This window comes from Alternaria arbusti (genome assembly GCF_024043155.1).
Source record: "Alternaria arbusti strain BMP 1465 chromosome Unknown scaffold_2, whole genome shotgun sequence".
Taxonomy (NCBI): domain Eukaryota; kingdom Fungi; phylum Ascomycota; class Dothideomycetes; order Pleosporales; family Pleosporaceae; genus Alternaria; species Alternaria arbusti.
The window spans coordinates 1003324-1024796 of NW_026249942.1; the positions used below are offsets into that span (position 1 = coordinate 1003324).

General features: G+C 52.7%; 10 protein-coding genes across 10 annotated transcripts; 4 read left to right on the top strand and 6 right to left on the bottom strand.

The window, feature by feature from the left end:
- Positions 1–3158: 3158 nt before the first annotated feature.
- Positions 3159–3635, top strand: J4E86_001909 (uncharacterized protein; the record flags this gene model as incomplete). The annotated part of the gene is made up of 3 exons (XM_051442472.1): positions 3159–3168; positions 3222–3448; positions 3510–3635. The coding sequence occupies 3 exons, from the start codon at positions 3159–3161 to the stop codon at positions 3633–3635; spliced, it is 363 nt and encodes a 120-aa protein (XP_051306060.1).
- A 107-nt stretch (positions 3636–3742) lies between these two features.
- J4E86_001910 (uncharacterized protein) lies at positions 3743–4586 on the bottom strand (the record flags this gene model as incomplete). Its single annotated transcript, XM_051442473.1, has 2 exons — positions 3743–4450; positions 4491–4586. The coding sequence occupies 2 exons, from the start codon at positions 4584–4586 to the stop codon at positions 3743–3745; spliced, it is 804 nt and encodes a 267-aa protein (XP_051306061.1).
- Positions 4587–4894: 308 nt separating this feature from the next.
- On the bottom strand, positions 4895–6781 carry J4E86_001911 (uncharacterized protein; the record flags this gene model as incomplete). The annotated part of the gene is made up of 4 exons (XM_051442474.1): positions 4895–5041; positions 5969–6159; positions 6358–6604; positions 6656–6781. 4 exons carry the CDS (start codon positions 6779–6781, stop codon positions 4895–4897), a joined length of 711 nt encoding a protein of 236 aa, XP_051306062.1.
- A 315-nt stretch (positions 6782–7096) lies between these two features.
- Positions 7097–8125, top strand: J4E86_001912 (uncharacterized protein; the record flags this gene model as incomplete). Its single annotated transcript, XM_051442475.1, has 3 exons — positions 7097–7514; positions 7569–7921; positions 7976–8125. 3 exons carry the CDS (start codon positions 7097–7099, stop codon positions 8123–8125), a joined length of 921 nt encoding a protein of 306 aa, XP_051306063.1.
- Positions 8126–8277: 152 nt separating this feature from the next.
- Positions 8278–9102, bottom strand: J4E86_001913 (uncharacterized protein; the record flags this gene model as incomplete). Its single annotated transcript, XM_051442476.1, has 3 exons — positions 8278–8340; positions 8409–8621; positions 8665–9102. 3 exons carry the CDS (start codon positions 9100–9102, stop codon positions 8278–8280), a joined length of 714 nt encoding a protein of 237 aa, XP_051306064.1.
- Positions 9103–9650: 548 nt separating this feature from the next.
- J4E86_001914 (uncharacterized protein) lies at positions 9651–10692 on the top strand (the record flags this gene model as incomplete). Its single annotated transcript, XM_051442477.1, has 2 exons — positions 9651–10116; positions 10202–10692. The coding sequence occupies 2 exons, from the start codon at positions 9651–9653 to the stop codon at positions 10690–10692; spliced, it is 957 nt and encodes a 318-aa protein (XP_051306065.1).
- Positions 10693–11339: 647 nt separating this feature from the next.
- On the top strand, positions 11340–12468 carry J4E86_001915 (uncharacterized protein; the record flags this gene model as incomplete). Its single annotated transcript, XM_051442478.1, has 2 exons — positions 11340–11642; positions 11707–12468. The coding sequence occupies 2 exons, from the start codon at positions 11340–11342 to the stop codon at positions 12466–12468; spliced, it is 1065 nt and encodes a 354-aa protein (XP_051306066.1).
- A 502-nt stretch (positions 12469–12970) lies between these two features.
- RPS3 (40S ribosomal protein S3) lies at positions 12971–14042 on the bottom strand (the record flags this gene model as incomplete). Its single annotated transcript, XM_051442479.1, has 4 exons — positions 12971–13303; positions 13355–13773; positions 13934–13959; positions 14020–14042. The coding sequence occupies 4 exons, from the start codon at positions 14040–14042 to the stop codon at positions 12971–12973; spliced, it is 801 nt and encodes a 266-aa protein (XP_051306067.1).
- A 454-nt stretch (positions 14043–14496) lies between these two features.
- J4E86_001917 (uncharacterized protein) lies at positions 14497–15850 on the bottom strand (the record flags this gene model as incomplete). Its single annotated transcript, XM_051442480.1, has 3 exons — positions 14497–14761; positions 14813–15708; positions 15767–15850. 3 exons carry the CDS (start codon positions 15848–15850, stop codon positions 14497–14499), a joined length of 1245 nt encoding a protein of 414 aa, XP_051306068.1.
- A 710-nt stretch (positions 15851–16560) lies between these two features.
- J4E86_001918 (uncharacterized protein) lies at positions 16561–18117 on the bottom strand (the record flags this gene model as incomplete). The annotated part of the gene is made up of 2 exons (XM_051442481.1): positions 16561–17603; positions 17655–18117. The coding sequence occupies 2 exons, from the start codon at positions 18115–18117 to the stop codon at positions 16561–16563; spliced, it is 1506 nt and encodes a 501-aa protein (XP_051306069.1).
- Between the last annotated feature and the right edge of the window lie 3356 nt (positions 18118–21473).

Below are 21473 nucleotides of genomic sequence, written 5' to 3' on the forward strand. Positions count from 1 at the left end.
ACGAAGGAAGACACGATGTGCCTTGTTTGCGGTTTCTAGGATGCTCATGTCTTATGCTCCGACTGATGCTGATGTTTCAGCACCGCCGCACCCGCGTCGATCCTGCCATCTACAGCCGAGTACGAGAGGCTTGCGTGTACAAAGTGGCTACTAAGCTGACTATCGTAAAGGCGCATGCGGCACCGGCTCGTTGGTCTAACCCAGTGCAAGTCACATTGCGCACAAGAACCAGGTTGTGAATACGCAACATGCCCATGTTTGCATCTCGAATGCCCTCATCGCAGTCCCACAGGCGTCGACGGGGAGCATAGCACAGCCACAGGGCGCGCATCCCAGATCTCGGCGTTTCAGCCTTCCAGCCCTCTCCCGGCGCGGCAGCTAAGCCCAATCAGACGGTAGTGGCCCCTGCATTGCTTAGGGATGGAAGCAAGGATCTACCGACTGACACAACTGCCACTAAACTGGGGGCGTGTCGGCCGCCTCCTTTGAGGCAGAGGGACACTTTGCTTGTCATCCTGCTTTTCTTACCACTCCTTTTTGGCACCCGGCGCAACGCTTCTCCGGTATCCGCATACCTTGTCATCTTTTGCGTACACCACCTTCTTTCCGCGGTGTCCACTACGCGACGCACGCTTCATTGTTGAGATTAGGCATCTTTGGGAAATTATTGGATTGGACTGGACCAACTGGATCTGGATGCAAAAGAGCGAGGGCCTGATACCCGAATTCCACGCGCAGGCGAACTGGATCGCATCCTAGGCCTCTGAACCCCAGAGGGCGAACCGCGACGATGGCCGACTACTCATACCAATCGCTGGCCAACATGGGACCACAAGGGAGATGGCGGCGTGTGCTGTTGATTGCCATAATACCCATGGCATTGGCTTTGATTTACTTCAGCTCTCCGTCATACGTGCCGAGCAGTCTTCGGGCACAGTACGTGTCGCGATCCTTGATCATTTGCAACAACTGACGACGAGGCGCAGATTCCCGCATACGCAAAACATTTCCCTCCCCAAAGACGACGTCTCCATGGCGACGATAATAAAAGCACTCTACGGCCCGATATTACATCCGATCGATGCCGCCAACTTTACCGACGAGGACGGAGATATATACAGACTAGCAGGGGAACCAAAGTTCAAGAGCAAGTTGGGCAAGAAGGTGCTCATACTGGATATCGACAGTCGGCCGTTGACGGAGAAGGGCCAGCTCATGGACCCGCAATTGAAGTGGAAGGGCATGCGCTCGTTGAGTGCGGGCATGCTCGGGCATTACATGTTTGGTACGTTTTCGACCATACAGGAGGAGACATCCAGGGCCGTTCGGCACGTGGAGTGGACAGCGAGCGACTCGGCTAACTTCTGACAGCGCAAATACACGGCTACGATTACAAGTTCATCCGCGCACCCGATTACGCCGACCGGTGGGGCACTTGGGTCAAGGTTCCCATGATGAAGGAGGCGCTCAAGACCCACGAGTACATCGTCTTCATGGACTCCGATGTCATGTTCCACTACCCACATCTGCCTCTCGAATGGCTGCTCAACTACTGGAACATGACCGACGATACTCTCGCCATGATGTCCATTGACCCGAACGAGCCGCAAAACTACGATGCGAAGGGCAACCGATACTTGAACACAGGTTTCGTGATCGCACGACAGAGCAAGAGGACACAAGAGATGTACAAGGCTTGGGCGGAATGTCCTTCTGAGACCAAGTACAAGGGCTGCGCGCACTGGAAGACCGACTGGGCACACGAACAAGCTGCTTTCGGAAATTACCTGCGCTACGACTATGACCGGCCGGACGACATTCGCGTTCTCCCCTGCGTCGAAGCCAACGGTGCACCCGAGGCTGCGAACCGAGGCGGCTGCAAGGGCGTCTTTGTACGACATTTCTGGGTTGACAAGGGCCTGGTGGCTAAGAACCTGGCGGACAGCGTCATGCAGTACTTCCTACCACGATTGCACGAGGCGTACCTGGGCTCAGCGAGCGAGCACATTGTCGACGCAAAGGGCTTCAAGCTCGAGGGCGCGGAGCTCATCGAGATGACCGAAGAAGAGAAGGCAGCGGCCAAGAAAGGACAGGGCAAAAACCAGAAAGATGAAGGGTGGTAGGACGACTCTGAACTTCGCAACGGCCTTTGACCCTCACCTCGCGCTCGCGCATTCCATTTTAGTTCACCAATCTTGCGCCATCTACCGCATGACGTTTATATAACCACCATATACGCCGCTGCTATTCCATGGCAGTACTGTTCTGTCGGCGTCTACAGGCGTCCCATGTCTTATCGTTACGTCTTTGCACAGCGATCTTTCAAGCATGTTACATCATTATATTAGACTTGGGTGGGACGGGCATCAAAGACGGCTTTCCTTGATCATGTATGAGAATTGTTAGGCAAGAATAGCCACTTGGAATACCACCTCTTTTCACGTTGTCGATTGCGTTGAGCAAATACGTTGGTGATGCACAGGTACGTCAACGTCTTTTGTTTACTGATCTGTATCGCAGATGTCGTGTGCCGACCGGGTGCCTCCTTCCTCCTCGGTGCGATGACGCGCCCAATAACCCCGCGAACATCCATGGATGACGACGACCGACCGATGCCCATGAGCGTCATGAACGCCTGGCAAGAACTACCAGCCTCGCGCAATACGCCACTGCACGCGCCTTCTGCTATCGCGATGCAGTGTCGCAAACGATGTGCAGTCGCATTGGTGCACTGCAGCAGCCGACGTGAGGGGCGACGACATGGATGCATTCCATCTAGTCACGCTTGCCAGATCTCGTTCAGTCCGCAAGAACGGGTACTTTCCTCTGCACTTCACTTGGATGTCCCGTCGATGCAGACGACATGAAGCATTCTATCGGCAGAGGATTGTTTGCAAGAAACAAAAGTTCCGGACACCTTGACAGCGGGCATGAGCGGTCTGCTACCAGCTCCTCTCGTTCGGAGTCTGAATCATTGATCCCTCTTACAACCAAACCCGAGCCTCAAGCGATACCACAGAGCCCGTTACCCCATATTCTCGACCAGCCGGTTCAGAATCTATCGCATTCGACGACCATAATATCACCACAGTTTCAAGGACCACGCATTGAGAAACCAGATCTCTGGCTCCTGGCCCTTGAACGCTCCGAGCTTAGTAATGAGCAGTCGTAGGTGCTCCTCGGTCCGCCTACCGGAACTGAGACCGCGCCATGGTCTCCAGTCCAGTTCGTGCAGGAAGTCAAAGATGTCACTCGCGACCGGTTCGTCGAGTGCGAAAAGAGCGGATGGTTCGCCAAAGCTGGAGGATGCAAAGCCGTCATCAAGCAACGGGCCGGGACAGTACTCATGGCCGTACTCGAGCTCAAAGATTTCGTTAGCGAAGGACTAAAGTACGATGTCACCGGATACGGTGCGACAGCATGGTCTATCATCACCTTTGGCCTACGGGTAAGTTTCGGGACTGGAATTAAATGCTCGTGATATTGACAATGCGCATTAGCTTGTGCAGGCCGATCTCGACAGGACACAATCCATATTCGAAGCTTCCGCTTTCCTGGCGGATCTCCTTGCACGCTACGCTAGTATCCTCCTGTCCAGCAAAACCAGCCAGCAACCCTTTCCAGAAACTGAATAGCAATGTCTATATGGCCGCTCTTATTGTTGACCCACGCCACCAATCTGCTGAAACACACACCATTCCAAGTTCTTCATACCTCCACCACCTTTCTTCTGGTATTCAGTTTAAAGTCTGAGCTTGACCATCTTGTGAATGGCGCCATGCATCGGGTCACTGGACCTGATCTCCGCGCTTGATTCATTCTCGAGCTTCAAAAACTTTGGCTGCAGCACAACAGTTGCCTTGTTTGGCAGGTCAAGTAGTGCTCGTCGGTACTCATCGCTGTCACTGTTGATTTGTAAATGCAAGTGCAGAGAAGTGCTCAGTCGCACCGTCAATTCGGTGAGCTTGGGGAATCGAGTTTGCCAATCCTGCCCTCCTGCCTGCTGTGGCGCGTTGGGAGTAGCAGCTTTGTGGACAGGTCGGGGACGGAGAAGCACCAGCCAATCGTTCTCAAACGACGGCTCCAGGCACTGTGCCGCGTCGTCAATGCGATTGTACAACTCCAGCTGTATCACCAGTTTGCGAACGTGACTACCGAACACAAACGGAGGGAAACGCCACTTGTCGTCGGCGCCCGGGGTAACGTGCCCCCAAGACACGCCAGAGCGCCGAACGACAAAGGTGTTGCCACTGTAGTACACTTGTGCGGCAAGGGCATGCATGCGCTTGTTGACGAGTAGCAAAGTTGGTAAGTTTAAACCTTCCTCGATGGCTTTGTGGTTCCTTGCCATGATGAATTTGTTGGTGCTGAGGGCGTACGTGAGGATTTGGACCTTGAGCTCATCGGGAAGGGCGTCGAAGCCGACGCGAGTGCCGCCGGAGGGTATGTTCTGAGGCATTGTTAGCTTTGAAAGAGGGAGTTAGACAGACGAGGTAGCCGTAAGGTTCGGCGTCCGGTGTATTGTAGCAGAGAGAGGAGGAGCTGGCGATATGAGTTGTTGACGTGCCAACTAGTGCGCGCGCCATGACCGCGCACGCGACAGGTGAGAGTCAAAAGCTACGGTGACCAGGGATTAGGCAGCAACCTCTGCGTTTGCTCTACATGCTCAGCTCGCAAGATGACGGCACCCTTGATGAGAAAAGCGGTGTCAGAGCGGGATGGGTGTGGCGATAGACTTGGTTCACCTCTCTTTTTGCCTGTTCGTATCACTCCAGACTTGGACTTAGTACGGACTAGAGCGATTAGCATCCCATTCATCACTCTTGAAGCGCCAGCTATGTCTCCTAAAATAACAATATTACCTTCTGCTCAGGACATATGGCTACTTAAGACCTCATGCGTCTTCGTTGACGTTGCCAGTAGTTGCCAGCAGCTTCCAGTGTTCAATGATATCGGCTTGCTTATTGCAATAGACACGCGCAATGTCATTGTAGCATTCCATCGTCAAGTCAAGTTCCACCTCCTTTGCCTTGAACAACGTCTTTGTGTCAGCTAAGCACGCTCTCGTTTCCTCTATCAATTCAGGCGACATACAACAGTCTTCATCGCCTTCTGTTAGATTGTTCTCATCAAAGAAGTGGAAGCTGAGCTTCAGAGTATGCAGGTTCGTGAATCCAGTTTGCCAGGCATTGTCGTGGGGTGCCGTCATGAGCCATCTCGATCTCACGATTGGTAAAGGCAGGCCCAGTTCGTTCGATTGTAATAAGGGCCTTGTTGCCTGAAGCATAAAGGCCAAAGGTTGCGAATTGCACAGTAGTATATGTTCCAGTCGTGAAACATCCATGGTGTAAGCCTTAACGGTAACGCGTAAGTGCCGAATCATGCTTGCTATTTCTGCAGGAGGGTAACGAAAGGTGACTCGTTGAGACAAATGAGACGGTTTCTCCTCGATACAGATTTCGAAGACATTGTGGTTGTAGTAAGCGGTTCGGGCCAGCCGATACAGTTCCTTGTTCCGCACCTCATAGATAGGTTCCGTATGTTTGCGGAAGATGACTGTATAGTTACTGTCTGGCACGGGGCTTTCAGGAATGTCACCAACGATAAAGCATAAGACATAAATTTTCAGCTCCTCGGGAAGGTGTGCCCATTGCCTGAGCGATGGAGACACTGTTGCTGTTGTGATTTCGTCTTGATCTTGCTGGGTCATTGTCGGCATATGACAACTTTGGATCTGGTTGTGACTCAAGGTCAATGAGCATATCTTATACCATAGCTAGAAGTTTGCTCCTGTATGTCAGCATGGCATATAATCTGCGGAATGACTGCGACCAGTCCGCTCAGACTTCATGCTCAATGTCAGCGACCCTTGGCACCCTATGTAACCGCAAGCCACAGAAGCTGGCGACAAGCTCGATCTATGCCTGGTCAGTGCACGTTACGAGACGGAGGTTGACTGCTGTCTTACACATTGCTGGATTGTCTCCACGTCCTCCTTACTGACGCCGATGCGCCTTGTCCCGCGCAAATGCCAGGCTGTCTCTCTCGGCAGATTTTGTATCATGATGCCGCTGAGTACGGTGAGCTCGGTCTCGACGTCGTTGAGGATGCTGTGATCGGATAGATAGAGGCCGTAGGTGATTTGCTTGCTCGTCCAATCTATACTGCATTAGCTCAGGGTCAGGAAGCGGCCAGGGGCTACATGCCGAAATCCTTTTGTGATGCCAACACGTTGTCGATGCCCTCCTGGTTGTGCTGGTACAAGCGACCTTGCCATGCTGCACCACGTTTTGAGTTGGCTTCGTCACACTGCCATCCCTCTCTGCTTGTTGTCAGCTTCCGCAATCGCCTGCTGACGACGCACGACTTCATACCTAGAGAATGTATAATCCTTGTCCTCTGGCCTCGTGATGGCATCGATGTCAAAGATGGCTTCCAACGGCTTGCACACGCCCACAATGACGATGAGCTTGAAGAGTGTCTCTCGTATCCTCCGCATCAACGCCTGCCGCTGTTCGGGTGTTTGGCATTCGGGTCGCTTGATGAGTTCCTTGTAGAGCAGAGGCGCGAAGCCCGGCTGCCCGCCGCCTACCATCGCCGCGAGCTACAATGGCTTAGTCGTTGCTCTCATCTGTGTATGCAAGACATGCCATACCAGAAGAACATACCACTTGTCATCTCCAAGTGACTGCGATGGAAACTTCTCCTCTATAGCCTTGAACAAGGCAAGAGCTTCGTCATCGGTTGGGTCGCGGGGTATCGGGATAGTACTGGTTGACATGGTGTTGATTGTGCGCTCAGGGAGGAAGTCGAAGCAGCAGAAGGATATTGCGCCTTGCGGGATGTTTGCTGACTGTCGTCATTGGGTGTTCCGATAGTCGGGACGGACAAGTAGGACCGATCGCGACTGCGACGCGTCTTCGGAGGGGCGCGTCGCGCTAAAGCGGGGTAGACCTCCACCCATCACCACGCCCCATGGAGAAAGGCGTCTTTCCCCGGAGGGCAGCTTGTTCTCTCGAACCACCCACATACACGCGAAAACAAGGCTGGAATATGTGAAAACCAGAGTGGGTGGTATGCTAATTTTGGATCAAACATGGATACAAGCGCTTCGTGCTATCACCTTCTCAACAACAAGCCCAAGACTGTCATCATCACAGGCGGCGCAAACGGCATCGGCGCCAAAACAGCCCGTACCTATCATGGCCATGGCTGCAATGTCATCATAGCTGATCTTCCTTCCTCCAGTGACGCTGCCAATGCCCTCATCGCATCTCTCACAGAGCCATCACGGGCCCGGTATCACCCCACCAATGTCACTAGTTGGCACGATATACAAGCTCTCTTTCGAGAGACGAAAAAGACGTTCGGTCAAATCGATATCGTCGTTGCGAATGCAGGGACGATGGAGAGTAAGGGGTTCTTTGACTTCGAAGAGAACGAACATGGGGAATTGATGGAGGCGACTGAAGCTGGTAGGGTCATCGACATTAATCTGAAGGGCACTATGAACAGTGAGCTGCGTTGACTCACTAGTACTCTCCTGGTCTATCTCTGACATCATGTAGCTGTCAGGATGGCCATGTACTCCATGAAGTCAAATCCACCGGACTTGGACGGTGTACGAGGCTCTATTGTACTCATCGCCTCAACGTCCGGATACTTTGGCGGGACTGGAGTAGTTTCATACATTTCTTCTAAGCATGGCGTAGTGGGCTTATCACGAGCATCACAGTCCGTTGCCCGACAGCTAGGCGTCCGAGTCAATGTCGTTGCACCCTTCTTTACCCCTACGCATATTACCTCGGGTTACTCAGAGAAGTGGAAAGAGAGTGGTCTACCTGCGAACACAACCGAGGACGTCGCTAATGCCATCGTGTCTACAAGCGTGGATCCTGCAAGACAGGGTCATAGTATGATGGTGAGTTAAGATGACTCGACATGTAGCGAAGAAGTAGTGCTGATCCAGTCACAGGTTGCAGGCAGCTTGGTCAGAGAGATCGAAGAGCCAAGAACTACATCAACGAAAGATTGGTTAGGAAAAGAGATTTCTGACATTATGGCGAGAGGCGGCAAGTTTTTCAATGATCTGGGCGGTTACACACTGCCCCAGGCACGATCTTGAGAGCTCTTGCGGGCTTGTTCCACAAGCCAGTGTCCTACTTGATTGTCATTCGTAAAACGTGAGTGTACTTGAACAACTCGCAAGCCGGCTCATAAGGCCACACCGCGTCTTCGTCACCTTTCAGTATGGAGCCATCTTTGTTCCTATAGCAGCTATACCTCTCCGAAATATCCTCGGTTGTTCTTCCCTCGTTTAGGCCGATCTTGCTCAGTAGTCTGTTTGCGAATGCACCTAGTATGCTTGCTCGACCCGACAAATCTCTCCAGCTATCTCTGTAGCCTACGTTATCAGCATATGCGCAAGATACTGAGATGGTCTTGAAAGGGAATACGATAGACTCCATATTCTTTAAGACCACTGCGACATGCGGTACTAGAGGCTCGCTGGACCGACGTGTTAGGAGTGTAGGCTCCGTCAAGATGACTTTCATCCTTGCGGCCGTAAGTCTGATATCGATATCGACGAGCTTCTTGAACCCAAGCCTCCCCATCGCTAGCTGGTAGAAATCGTATACCATCCTCAGTCATGTGTATGCGCACGCATAGTCGCGGAATTAGCGCGTTTATCCACCCCGGAGGGTATGGTATGCCACCACGAGGAGAGGTCGTTATCAGGATCTTATTCTGTTTCAACAACACGTCGTAAACCAGATACTTCAGTTTTGGAATGGCCATCAAGAGTGGCAAGACTTGTTTCGCGAAATCGAAGGTATGAAGCTGGTGTCCCTCGAAATCCGGGCGAACAAAGAACTTGTTGTAAGGTAAATATTCGGACAGTACCATCAACTTGATCTCGTCCGGTAGAGCGAGGAGAGGGGGGCGTGAAGTGGTAGTTTTGGGCATTGCCTCGACCGGTAATGTGACGAGACTGGAGCACCGAATCTGCTGGGCTTTGATGTCTGCTTGCTCCATAGTATCGTCGTTTTGCTTATCCTTGTTCAGGAACTTGAGATTAGAGTTGATAGTTGGGTTGGTCATTTGTGAAGAAAACAAGCAACGCAATGGTGACCAGTCTCATACTAAGGGTGGTTGAGGAGCGTAAGAGTTGCAGTAATACTGAGGAGTACATTGACGGATACATTTGGCTGGTCGTAACTGCACGGTTGTTTAGGCTCCCGTATTGGCAACTACGTACTGGCTTATAGCACCTAAACAAGGACTAAGAAGGCACTGAGGCAGACGTTCATCCAAAGCGGTCCTAGCGTGGGAGTGAATGCGATGCGCGGCCAATACCGCTAGACCGTTGCTGCGAATGTCCATCACCCGTGAGGGTGCGATAATTTTACGGACGTGTGGTCGCCTTTGATGGTATCGGTTATGTCGCGGGATTTGCGCGTTGAATGACCGATGCTATTGGGTGATGTGTAGGAGTAATAGACTTCACGAGGCGATCACAGGGTTCATTTTCGTCTTAGTAATCCTCGAGCGAGCTTTGGCCCGGTGACGTTTTCTACGACCCTCGGCAACACCACCTTCTACAATCTGTCCAAAGACCAATTGAAGCCTCACGACAGACTCTCTGCACCATGGCGTCCTCAAGACTAGTTGCTCGCTCGTCGCGCGCTCTCTTCTCCCTCCCGCGCACCCAATGCCGCACATTCAGCATCTCCACCATCCGTAGCAATGAGTTTGAAGCTCTCAACAAGCGCACAAACGACACCTCCGAGACGTACCGCAAATACCAGATCGAGAGACCTCTGAACCCTCACCTGACCAACACCACATCTACCATTGCCAATGAGATGCCTTCGATTGGCAATGACGCAGCCCCGCCCGAGCTGATCACCAACGCCGACGCCAAATTCACACCCAAGGATTCTGTGCCCGAGAACACTGAGCGCATGACAGGCGGTACACAGGGCAGCAAGGACCAGGACGTCAGCGGAGCGAACAGCGAACTGGGTGTTGGCGAGATGGAGGGCGCCAAGTTCAAGGTCGAACCTATCCGCAGGACTGGCGAGGACGCGAACACCATGCGTGCGAGGTTATTATGTCCGTTCATACACTGCCCGTTCCATATTCCCCATGAATTACACGATTTGGTGACCGCGACGAAACATGACTAACGCACAATCAGATCAGAGCCGCAAGAGGGGAACCCTAGAAAGTGATCTCCTCCTCAGCACCTTCGCCGATGCCCACCTAAGCACCATGTCTCCCTCCCTGATGCAGCAATACGACACCTTCCTCGACGAGAACGACTGGGATATCTACTACTGGGCGACTCAAGAACCCACACCTACGTCTCACGAGACAGCTGAGGGTGGTGGCGCTGCTATGTCCAACCCCAATGCACAGGGCATGGACGCGACGGCACAGACGAAGCTGCCCGAGAAGGACGAGCGCAAGAGACAACCTGGAGAGGGCGAGTGGGCGCAGACTGTGGGCACTTTCAAGCCCGCGTACAGGCCTGTGCCTAGCAGGTGGAAGGGCAGCGAGATCCTCAGCCTGCTCCGGAAGCACGTCAACGAGCGCAAAGCGGGAGGCGTCATCGAAGGCGAAGGCACCACAAAACAGGAAGGAAAGGGTCTCGGCATGATGCCTGAGATCAAGAACTTCGACCAGTAAAGCAGAAATCGCGCCTTTGTCACCATATCCTGTAGGTTTGCTGTATAAATAATGCCCACAACTGCCCCGATGCTTTCTCTCCTGCACGTCTTCGGTCTGTTTCACTCACAGACCATTTGCGCACTTCTTCCAGGATCCTTGTCACAGTCGTGCCACTTTCAATATGAACAAACTCACCCAGACAAAACACCATTCCCAAAACCTTTGCCCAACACTACGAGCCTAGCAAGGCATTCATAAGCTATTTGTTCCGGAACTCGTTCCTCCGCCCGCTCCCACGTGTTCCGCGGCATCCTAGGCTAGATTTCCTCCGGGGCTTTTGTCATTACCCCGGCCAACTTCCCCACACGGCAAAGCTCGCTTCGGCAGTCCATATGTTTCGAAACTGCGCTTTGTATAGTGGCACCGGGTGTTATTGGAGGAAGTACTATTGTTCATGCATTTTGTTTAGTGTTCTGGTGTCACGTTCAGATGCGTGCAGCTAACGGTGCAAATTGGAGGAGGGGATGCGTTGCCACATGTAGAGGTTTGTCCGTACTTCTAAAACGCCGTTGATCAGTAACAGGTTACGGGATGTTCTCTGGTATATAGCTGCTGTATCCTTGGAAAGGTAAGGGGCATCTATCTCAGTATCGATCACTCTCACGATGCGGTTCACAGCCCTCCTCCTCCTCGCCAGCACGGCACTCGCAGCGCTCCCCTACAAAGGCGCAGACTGGTCCTCCCTCCTGATCGAAGAAGCGGCCGGTAAAAAGTACAAGAACGCCGCTGGTACCGTCCAGCCCCTCGAGACCATCCTAAAGAACAGCGGCGTAAACACCGTGCGCCAACGAATCTGGGTGAACCCATCCGACGGAAACTACAACCTCGACTACAACATTAAGCTCGCGAAGCGCGCCAAAGCAGCCGGCCTAGGCATCTACCTCGACTTCCACTACAGCGACAACTGGGTAAGTTCTGACTGTACGAAGTGCATGTGAAACAAATACTGACTTCGTGCCTCTACCTCTGCAGGCGGACCCAGGCAAACAAGTCGTGCCCGCAGCGTGGAAATCGCTAAACCGCGAAGCCCTCATCAAGCAAGTCTACGACTACACGAAGAACGTGCTCAACACCTTCGCTACCAACGGCATCGCCCTCAACCTCGTCAGTATTGGCAATGAAATCACACCCGGACTCCTTTTTCCCATCGGCCAGCTCTCCGGCACCGATGGACCGAAGAATGTCGCTGCCCTGCTCAAATCCGCATCCAAAGCCATCAAGGAATCGTCCATGAGCCCCAAGCCCAAGATCATGATTCATCTGGACAATGGCTGGAAATGGGATACGCAGCAGTGGTGGTACGACACCGTGTTGGGCTCGGGCGGCGGGCTATCGGCTGCAGACTACGATGTTCAGGGCGTGTCTTACTATCCGTTTTACAACAGCGCTGCTACGCTGTCTGCGCTCAGTACCAGTTTGAACAACATGGCGAAGAAGTATGGCAAGGAGGTTATGGTTGTGGAGACCAATTGGCCGAGTTACTGCCCAAACCCGTCAAATGCTTTCCCTGCGGATGTGAAGAGTATTCCGATTAGTGTGGATGGACAGACGCAGTGGATGAAAGAAGTTGCGAAGCGTGTGGCTGCTGTGCCTAATGGCAAGGGTACTGGGCTATTTTACTGGGAGCCGGCTTGGATCGCGAACCCTGGGCTGGGCAGCAGCTGTGGGTGGAATCTGATGGTTGGTGACGACGGTAAGGTCATGAGTAGCTTGGCTGTGTTCGCCAGCATATGAGCAATATCGCCGTTCTCCCGAACACTGTGGAGCCTACATCAAGATAAAAACATGCAAAGTAGGTGACCTAAAGTTAATGTAGGCTCTAGACTTATTCAGCTTTTTTCTTGTATAAGGTGCGAAGCTGTAAATGTTGCGTACGTTAGAATTCCAAAGACACCACGTGTGGGACATTGTGACAGCCCCCACATGCACGTTCTATGACATCAGCCCACCTTTGAATCAATATGAATGGGCAATACGTAAAGTCAGAAGATGTACTGGAGACAGCAGTGACGTCGATCAGAACATACTCATGGTCAGAGCCATCTTTGATGTTTGGGTGGTTTCATTTGAGTACATAGCAGTAAAGCAGTGCAGACTCCTTTCCCTCCCGTGTCAAAAAAGCAGCCCAGTCCATTCCGAATGTGCAAAGGAAGATGTGTCAGGGTTCGTCATGGCATCATATCCTTCCGCTAAATGCCTTTTCGTAACCTCATTGCGCCCGCAGCAAAGTATCAACCTACTGCTCCTCAGAGTAGCCCTCACCACCAGCTGGCTGGGCCTCGCCCTCGCCCTGCTCGGCCTGCCTGGCCTGCTCCGCTGCTTGCTGAGCAGCGATGGCCTTGGCACCGTAGTCTTGCGACATGGGCTGGACAACGGGCTGCTCCTCCTTGGGCTCGATGATGGTAACGGAGTCGGGGAGAGTCTTGGATGGGCCGGCCTTGCCTTCGGGGTCGGAGCCGCGCATGATCTTAACCTTGATACCGAGCACACCCTGGCGGAGCAGGACGTGGCGGGTGGCGTGGTCGATGAAGTCCTTGGCAGGCTGACCGGAGTGGATCATGAAACCGTCCTAGATAACGTCAGTATGTCATTGCGAAGCGTCCAACGTGTGTGTACGTACGGTGAACTTCATGCTCTTGGCACGGGCGGCCCTGAGCTTTCCGGAAACGACGACCTCGCAACCCTTGGCGCCAGACTCCATGATGAACCTCAGCACACCGTAGCAAGCCCTTCGGACGGCCAAACCATTGAGAAGCTTGTATCGGAGGGACTCGCACTGGGCGACGGCGGAGAGACCACGGTTCTGGACCTTGGCGGCGTACAGGGAAACGGAGTTCTCGGGGAACTTGAAGCGCTTCTGGATGAGCGAGGTGAGCTCACGGATGCGGCGACCCTGCTCTCCGAGAACCTCCTGGGTGTGTGTGGCGCGGATGATGATGTCGGTGACGGTGGGGGTGACGCGGACCTCGACGCCGGAGTAGCCCTCCTCGGCCAGCTCGCGCTGGAAGAACTCGTTCAGCTCGGCGTAGAAAACACCGTCTGTGAGGGGTCATGTTAGCGACCGTTCTGTGTGCGCAATGTCCCGCGATCCTCGCATTCCACATCCTAGGCTTCGCAGGCTCTTTGCCATGCAGCAACACCAATGATCGCCATCTCCTTCTATTCTCCGTCTACTGCGTGTGGGAAGGGTATATCGTACCAGCTACGAACTTTCTCCTCTTGGAGCTGCAGGCCGTCAGTACTCATTCCCGATTGCGCGTCACAGAGGCGTCCGGATAAACTCACATGGTGGTTTGAGTGGTGGCCATTTTGTCGAACTTTGGAAGGGCGTATCTGAACTCCGGGCGTGGGTGTTCAGAAAGGTCGAGCCGTTGTTGAAGTCGTAGTTGATGGACTTGGGAATCACAATATTAAGCGAGTGGTGTGGACCGCTCGGACCACCTCCACCACCGACCATGATTAGACAGCCCCTCCCTACCAAGAACAGCAGAAGTAGAGACCTTAGGAGTCTACACTGTCTTTTCTTTCACATTTATTATCAGATCAAGTGAAGAGTTTTCTCCAGTATCTCCCTCGCACGAGGAGGCGCTTTCGGGGTCTCACGATTAATGAATGTCAACGCACGTAATTCATGTAGGCCTGATGCAAAAGATAATATTCGATGCCCACGTAGAAGAGCTTACCATGCGCCAATCAACGCCAATCTCATGCACGATATATACAGTATTCCTCACCCTCCTTGCTTCCATTCCTCTCCACAGGCTAGAGATGCTCGATCGGACCCTCAGGTAGCAGAGGCTCAGCCTTCCTCTCAACACACGCCTTTAGCGGTGGGCGAATGAGGTCGTTGAACAAGAACGTGCCGTATACCAACAAAGCGAAACCTGCAACCTGGAGCCACTTGAAAGTTTCCCAGCCAAGGCCAAGCGACACAATCCAGATGAAAAGGGTGCGGCAAGTATCGATGGTCGAGCGCGAAGTGGCAGAGACGGTGCGAGTGACGGATAGACCGAAGAAGTTGAAGCCACTGTGGCGGGTCAGTGAGAGATAGAGTGAGGGAAGAGGTTGGAAGACATACCCAATGCTGATCATAATCAACACCGACGATACTGCGATAGCGCGGTAGTGCGTCATCTGGTACAATCCCTCTCTCGCGTTGAAGTATCCAGTTCCAATTGCGAAGTGTAGGATGATCATGCCAATGAGCGTAACCAAAAAGCCGAACACACCTTCCCAGCCGACAACCTTGATCGGCTCCATGGCGTACTTTTCCATAATCCTCTCTTCGAGCACGAACTGCGTCGCGGTGAAGATCTGCGCACCAGCAATGAGCAGTACACCGATGATGGTCATGGCAGCTTGAGTAGTAGCAGCTTGCGCACCAACGGAGCCAGTGGTATCATCGTGAATGGATTGGTGCCCGGGCGATGCTTTGTCGTCTTTGGTGATGGCGCCTGCGAGTCCAACAACCGCTACACCAGTAACGACAACAAAGAGCGAAAACCACTTGTACAGTCCCAGATGACGCTTGAGGAACCAGACGCTGAACAGACCGACGAAAAGCACCAGAGCACCTCTAGTCATCTGGTAGATACTGGCTGCGACGAACAGCAGACCAACGTTCATGAGCGTTGTTCCGGCAATGTCGCAGCATGCTGGGAGCGCCAACAAGAAGATGCTTCGTCCCTCGAGTGGTATCCTGCCCTCATCATCGGGATGCGCAGGCTTCAGCGGGTTGGCAACAGCGCCGGTCTCGCTATCATCTGAACCTGGTGTAGCAGCGCCATCGTTGTCCGGGATGGCCTCGTAGCCTGCCTTCGCGCTCGCGTACCGCTGGTAGAGGGTGAATAGGCCGATGACGAGCCAGCAGCCCATTTCACCCACAAACATCTGTAGGGTCTGAAGGACGGGCTGTTCGAAGTGCTGGCGGTATTTCGGCGAGGGAGAGTCGCAGTTGTCGACGCATTGCATGTCCTGGTCGCGCGCGGTCAGTACCAGACTTCGAGTCGGCTGCATGGGAAGGTTTACATACTTGGTACTTGGTTAACAGTGTATTACACACACCTGTCAGCAGCATCATGGCCACCAGGAATGGCACTGCAGCTTTGACCGCCATGGTAGTGATGAGTCGAGCTCCCGGAGTTCAGCGACGCTTATCGGACGCGGTGTCGCAAGTGATGGGCTATGGACAAAGAAGTGTCCAGTGTCCAGATGAACCTCAGAAGAGATGAAGGCAGAACAGAGTATAGATAGATGCAGCGACAGCAAGGTACTAGGCAGCTCTGAGCTGCGACCCGTGATGACTGTCGAGTGAGGCGCGTGAGGCTATGTGACGGGTGATGTAGCAGCTGCCTCGGCGATAAGAGATGGCGCTAACGCTGGCCGCGTTCTCGACGATCCCTGGACGGAAACACCCTTGCAGCTGCGTCTTGTGCTGCAACTCGCCTTCCTTCTTGCATCCACCTCATTCATGGAAACCATCGTACACTATGGAGCCTGAATCAAGATGAAAATATGCAAAGTAGCTGACCTAACGGCAAAGGAGGCTCCAGACCTGTTCGAGTCCGCGTTGATCCTCCCAACCTGTCTCACACTGGTTTGGATGATGGTGACGCGTGACCATGTCGGTCACGCCCGTGCTGGAGGAGCTTTCCCGCTATCGGATCAATGCGCGGCTCGCGTGTGTTCCTTTTTGAAGACGCAAACATGGATTCAAAGGGTATCTAGATCTATCCAAAGGCACGCGTTTGTTGCAAAAATGATACAGTCGACGTGTTCAATCCAAAAGAAAGACACTTTTTGAGCAGCCTCAACTTCATGCCCACCCTACAAGAACCACCTGAACTCTGGGTTCTTAGGTCCATCCCTGAGCTTCTCAGTCGATACATCCCTAGCAGTGTGGTTGACGCCCTGCTTCGCGTTCCTCCTCTTGTTGTCTACGACCATATAAGCACCTAGCAGCGCGGCACACACACATCCAGTCGCGCCAAAAGCCGCAGTGGTGGCCAGCGCGGGGATGTACTCGGGCGCATCCTGCGGCCTGAAGATGTTGGAGCTGACCACACCCATCAAGTTCGCCAGCGGCACACCAACGGAAGTAAGGGTAACACGTCGGTTCTCGTCGGCAACGTTGTTGTTGTACCATGTTGAGAGGAGGACAGAAGGTGCGGATGTTCCCCAAGTCATCATGAAGCAGGCGAAGTATGCGACGGTAAGGGAGTGCTCCACGTCGATGGTGGCGTAGATGATGAAGCCGATGAACGTCAGCAAGAAGCCGAGGGCGATGAAAGGGAAGCGGAGACGTGTGTGGTCGGAGGCAAAGGCCAGGATGAGAAGCACGACAGCTCCGACAATGTTGGGCGCAACGGTGTAGAGGTTCGTCTTGATCTTGTCGTAGCCAAGTCGCGCTACAATCTGGGGCAGGAACAACGATACAGACTGTAGCGGTACACCCAGGCAGACCTCAATAGCGAGGAAACCGTAGGTCGAGGTCTCCTTGAAGATCCCAAGCGCGTCTTTCAGATCAAACTTCTGGTCAACAACCGATGACGAGTCAATCTGGATACGGGTAAACGCAAGCTGCTTTTCCGATTCGTTGAGGAATTTGGCTTCAAATGCGTTCTTGGGGAGGTACCAATAGGCGAAGAATGAGAAGCAGACTGTAAGCGCTCCCTCAATGATGAACAGATAGCGCCACGAGTCGAGCTTCGATTCGATCTGGAATACGCCAAAGGCGAGAAGGCCTGAGAATGCGTTCGCGATGTTGGAGGCAGCGTAGAACAGTGCGAGTCGCCTTGCAAGCTCGCCTCGGCGGTAGAAGGTAGTCAAGTAGTAGATGACAAGCGGGAAGAAGGCGGACTCAGCCATACCTGTATACTGTCAGTCATGTAACCTTTCGAGGTCTCAATCCATGTACTCACCCAAGAACCATCTCAAAGCCATCATTCCACTCCAGTTCTGCACACTTGAAGCAAGAAGCGTTGCGCTACCGAAACAAAACATCATGATCGGCAGCACGCGATGCGGTCCGTACTTCTTTCCCAGCATACCAATCGGCGGCGCAAAGATAACGTACGGTACGTAGAAGATACTCAGCATGATGTTGTACTGGTTTCCAACAAAGCCAAGGTCCTTGTCCATGTTGTCCGTCTTTGCGTTGCCCAAGTTACCCTTGTCGAGCGCGTTGAAGAGGTACATGACTGCCAACATGGGCAGTATCCGCAGGTCGAACTTCCATGTCAAAGCCTTCTCGTGCTCGTATGTGGGTAGGTGTTCGGTCGTGCCTTCGACTGGGACGGGCGCGTTGGCATCTTTGGAGGAGGAGAGGGATGCCGTAACTTCAAGGCCGTCCTTCGCGAGTTCTGGGTCTTTGTTCGTCGACATCCTGACAGTCCGAGAGTCGAGGAAGTGTTGAGATATCCTCGATGCTTGACCAAGTCCTAGCTTGGAGCGACGCGACCGAGCTGCGCTTCTTAGGCTGTCGTGAAGGAAGGTGCAATGCGACTCAATGTCGAACGAACCAACTGCGTCCACAGGCTTAAGTACGATCACCGCAAGCTAGCTTCTCCGATTATAAAATCTGCAAGAAATGCACCCATCCCGTGGAGTTACATGCAGCCTGAGGCCAAGCGCTGACGCAGCCGTTTATCCAGGCGTCGCACGGTGGTAGCAAGTGCAAGGTAACATTTCTCCGCTGTCTATCTCACGTCGCGCATGGTCCTCTTGATAAACTCCCTGCTCTTTCTGACCAATACCCATTATTTCGCCTCGTGTCGGGGCATACGCCCGGGGTTTGAGTGGTTCGGCAGCGATGCCTGTATGGAGGGATCGGCATGGAGGAGTGGAGGGGTTCATCCGAGATACCAGATACGGCATGATAAGAAAAGGCCCGTCACCCTGCGGTATCGGAAGGATCCGCGAACACTGCAACTGACATCAAACCTGCGATAATATATCGGTGTGCCTCTCGTATTCAGCTTTGCCGTACATGTACGATTATCGCGACGTCGGGTAATCATTTCGTTGTCCTGTCGTCTGCTGCTAGCGGTGGTGGAGTGGAATTTGGGGTTGTTTCCCGCAATTAGTTATGGTCTGTCCTCTCCACTTCTATTTGAGTACAAGCGGCTATGTTTCCCGTATCATGGTTGATGGCATAGCGTACTTGGAAGTTACTTGCAACCTCAATAATCTTGTAAGATGTAGGACTTATCCGGTGCGCGCATGTTTCTTTACACCTGGCTGCCGCAAACCTACCAGATTTCGAGGTGTGCAATCTTCGCAAACGGCAAAGACAACAAGACTCAGATCAGCCTAATAGTGCTAGGTTTGTACCGAAAATACGTATCTGCTTCTTCACGAAAGAAGAAATGCCCAAGACCAATTCTTTCAAAAGTAGGGATATCTTCCTCGCCAGGACATCCATTACTAGCAACATTACGTTCGACCGAGCGAAGACAAAGGAAGGTGGTTCTTGATCTTGAGTCTTCGCCGAAGTTTTTGGGGGTGGTTAGAGCTAGAGCTAACTCAAAGAGCTCCACTTGCATCGCCTCCTTAATCGTGATATCAGTATACAACGACATTCTTCTCTCGGTCCGCCATGCCCATATTTGAGATGGAGGAGTGTATTGCATACTCGTGCCATCATCTTGTAATACCTTGCTCAGAAGAACCTTGGGAGGCGTCTCGTCTGTGATTTCAAGGTGAGCTTTCACGCGTCTGCCAGAGATGATTAGGTATCCTGCGCGAACTTCTCCAGTCGGATCCAGACCCTTTGGTGTAACAGTGATTGAAGTGACGTGGACCATGCTCTTGTTGGTGATTCCAAAGTCATGTACCCACTTTACGCTTCCTGTCTGTGAAATCCACGACCAGCTAGGCGATTGGTGCGCGCGAGCTTTTGGACCGTCAGTCCTGTGGAACCATTGCAGATCATCCACGATAGTGTCTTCCCACAAGCCAGCAACATAAGAACCGCTTCGCATGAGTTGCATTTGCTTAGCAATCCCCTGCAGTGCGGGTAAAGTATCAGTCTGAAACGTGAGGTTGAGCGTTGAGTAATAGCTCACGATTTCGTACCACTTTTTGGCCATCAAACCGACTGTCTGGCTTGATGTAGGCGTCTGTGGAAATTCCATCGAAAGAAACCCAGTGAGTCTACTTTTGCTAAGACCATACCATGATTGCGAGCTGCTCACGCCACATTCGCACGACCCTTTTCCGATGCACTCCCAAAACAGCTCTTCTTCGGCGAAGTGTACTACTCTTGGAGACAGCAGACGCTCCTGGAATGCCCAAGCCCGAGTGAGTAGTGGAAGCTTTGCGTCGCCGAATGTTCGATGCTGCAGTGACCTTTGACTATGCAGAGCAAAGGCTTCCATGCCCTTGTGGCGTATCTTACGTCTCGCATCAGTCGTATTAGTATCAGGATCCGTATAGAAGCCGCCATTGCAGTTAGCGGACTTCGTTGCGGCAAGCGTGACGAAACTGTTCGAATAGATGGAAGCCATCTTGCTGCCTTCATGTCGCCAGTCATCGAGATCGTCTTGCAATATGCACAATGAATCTATCCACAGATATTCCAGCCCAAGACGCCAGGTGAGATCGACAGCATCCTTGAAGGTACGAGGCAAGGAATGCCATTCGATGTTGTCGTGAAACTGCAGTTCCGTCTTGCGGGTCGTCTGCAAAGCGACCGAACCTCCCCAGCAGTGACTGAGACAGACATAACAACCTCGCTCGTTCGAAGACGTCGTGTACAGTTGAAGTTTCTGGTGTTTACTTATGTGTAGTAGCCGCGTTGGAAGCGGTTTTGGAGTCGATGCGTGGCCACAGGTCATGTTGGCATGATTAGTACTACAACTCTCCAGCCAGTTCGTTATTTGATCCGCGGACAATGTTGCATTAGAGTTCGCGGGCTCTAGTCGTCTCGGTCTTATAGACGGCCATGGGCAGGTACTGTCTGTTATGTTTAGTAACGATTGACCTGCTTTCGAAATATAACGACTTACTTTCGAAGATGAAAAGATCAATCTCTTCCGTTGTATCCTCGTGACTGGAACTGTCAAATCGAAGTTTGAGCGTACCATCTCCTTCAACAAAGAGATGAACATTGTCGTCCGTTGTGAGGTTCAGTTCGTACTCTCGCAGGACACAAGCCACTAGTGAACATGATTGGCAGCCCGAGCGTGAAGCGGCATTCATTGCGTGAAAGCTCATATCCAGGCCATTGCTTGTCACGACCAGGTTTTTACACACAGTGCATTCGTGCAATACGATTTTTGGGACGCTTGCAGGAAGCACAGCAGTGGCGGAGTCCACGACGGGGGTCCAAGCGGATGCGATGGTTGTTGCCGCTTGGGGGAGGGCCCAAATCGACCGACGAGTGTTTTTCGGCTTGAGGCCCATCTTGTCAGCCTGAATAGGAACGGCTTCGAGTTCTCTTGGATTGTATGAGGCTGGCTTGTTGGTATTCCTTCACCACATTGTCAGGATGGCGGGGTTAGTCGCCCCCAACATCTCAGCCGCACAGTCTACGTCTATCAGATCGCACGTGACATTTGGCTCTGATGTTCCAAAGTTATTCTTCCTGTCAATCACTCGCAGGTGTCTTGGTATGGAAAAACGTTATACCGTGGTCAACAATCTTCAATTCAATCTTCCACAGAATCGGGGTATGATGGCTGGGCAAATCACTAACCAAGACTTGTTGCTTCATATCAATTCCGCTGCGCCGCCTTGGC